The 1,531-nt window shown below is 66.6% G+C and overlaps 1 protein-coding gene across 1 annotated transcript in view; it reads right to left on the reverse strand.

The window, feature by feature from the left end:
• TMEM132A (transmembrane protein 132A) overlaps positions 1 to 1,531 on the reverse strand; it is a gene marked incomplete at its 5' end in the record, with an annotated part of 10,129 nt that extends 8,598 nt beyond the window's left edge. The window contains 3 exon segments of the mRNA XM_014539192.1: positions 1 to 82; positions 743 to 961; positions 1,178 to 1,531. Coding sequence (XP_014394678.1) covers positions 1 to 82; positions 743 to 961; positions 1,178 to 1,531 — 655 coding nt within the window.

The following is a 1,531-nucleotide window of genomic DNA, read 5'->3' on the forward strand; positions in this document are numbered from 1 at the left end:
AGGCCAGCTCGGCCCGCGAGGAGCCCGGGGAGAACCAGTGGGAGGGGAACGCCAGCTCCACTACGCAGGCGCCCAGGGATGGCTGCAAAGACACGACGGCCATGGTTGGCGTGTCAGGGACCCGGAGCTGACAAGCAGGGCCAGCATGGGCCAGAGACGACTCCCAGGTGGCACGGCCAACCAGGGACAGGGCGGGGTGAGGTCTCGGAAGGCGTCCACGGGCCACTCTGCCCTTGGGAGCAGTCTCATTCCAAAGGGAGCCGACCCCGAATGCCTCCCCCACCCAGGCCCCCGACCGCCCTGACCAGAGCTCAGGGTTCTCAGAATCCCAAAGTCCACAACGCGCCTCTCCCGCAGATTCCTGGGCTAGACCCCAAAGCAGCGGATCGCAGTGACAAACCCCACACTGACGAGAATGCAAACCCTTGCTGGAGGCATGGCACTCACCCCACTCTTCTCTATCCCGCCTCCCTATGAGCTGGGGGTTATTGCTGCCCCATTTTACAGATGAGAAAACCGAGTCCCCAAGATTAAGTTACTTGCCCAAAACCATCTACACTGAACTCCATGAGGCACCCTAAGTACCCTGCGCAGGGTCCTGGGAAAGCCAGCAGAGAAGATTGAAGTCAGGTGGTCCGTGACCCCACACTTCCCGGGAGTGGCGAGCCCTCTTTCTTCTCCTCCAGGACCCCCTCCGGCAGGCCCAGCAGCGGGGCGGCCTGGGCGGGGCCCACCCGCTCACCTGGAAGCGGCAGGCGCGGTGAGCTGTGCCTGCCGGGTGCGTGGCGTGGAGCCGGGCACAGGGCAGGCTGCCAGGCCCCGGCGGCCAGTCCTGCCCTTTGAGGTGGAAGAGCACTCGGGCGTGGGGCTCTGCTGGCGTCACCGCCGCTTCCACCGACACGGCCCGCACGTCCCACGGGACTGGCCTGTGGTGGGGCTCGGCGACCCGAGGAGGGACAACCTGCAGGGAGAATGGGGGTGCTCAACACAGCAGGGGAGGGGGGAGTAAGATGTGGGAAGATGGGATGCCAGGCTTCCAGTTCCAGCCTGGCCGGAGAGAGCCTGTATGGGCCTCAGTTTCCCCCTCTGGAAACTGGGCTGGGGCAGGCCCGAGCCACACACAGCAGACCGTGGCTCTGAGTCCTGTTCGCCTGGGAGCCCCCGTGCCCCTCCTTACCTGCTGAGTGGCAAAGGGCGGGTAGGAGGCCCGGAGGAGCGGCTGGGCCCTGGGCCAGGGATGCAGGAGCAGGAAGGTCTCGGACCGGGAGCCCAGGGAGGAGTTGGCGGGCGGATAGCGGCCCACCTGCTGCACGCGGAAGTGCTCGGGGGCGTCCAGGAGCTCCAGGGCTGCCGGCAGGTACACGGGGTCCGGGGGGCCCTGGTCACAGCCCACTGAGGAGCGAGAGGGACAGAGAGATGGCAAGAGCTGCAGAGCTGGGGGGGCACAGCGCCAAGGGGAGCGGAGGAAGGAGGGTGATACACGCCCAGCCTGGGGCGTGGAGGGTCTCCACTGCACAGAGGAGGAAACTGA

The sequence above is a fragment of the Myotis brandtii genome, unplaced genomic scaffold, assembly GCF_000412655.1.
Source record: "Myotis brandtii unplaced genomic scaffold, ASM41265v1 scaffold2089, whole genome shotgun sequence".
In the NCBI taxonomy this organism is placed as follows: domain Eukaryota; kingdom Metazoa; phylum Chordata; class Mammalia; order Chiroptera; family Vespertilionidae; genus Myotis; species Myotis brandtii.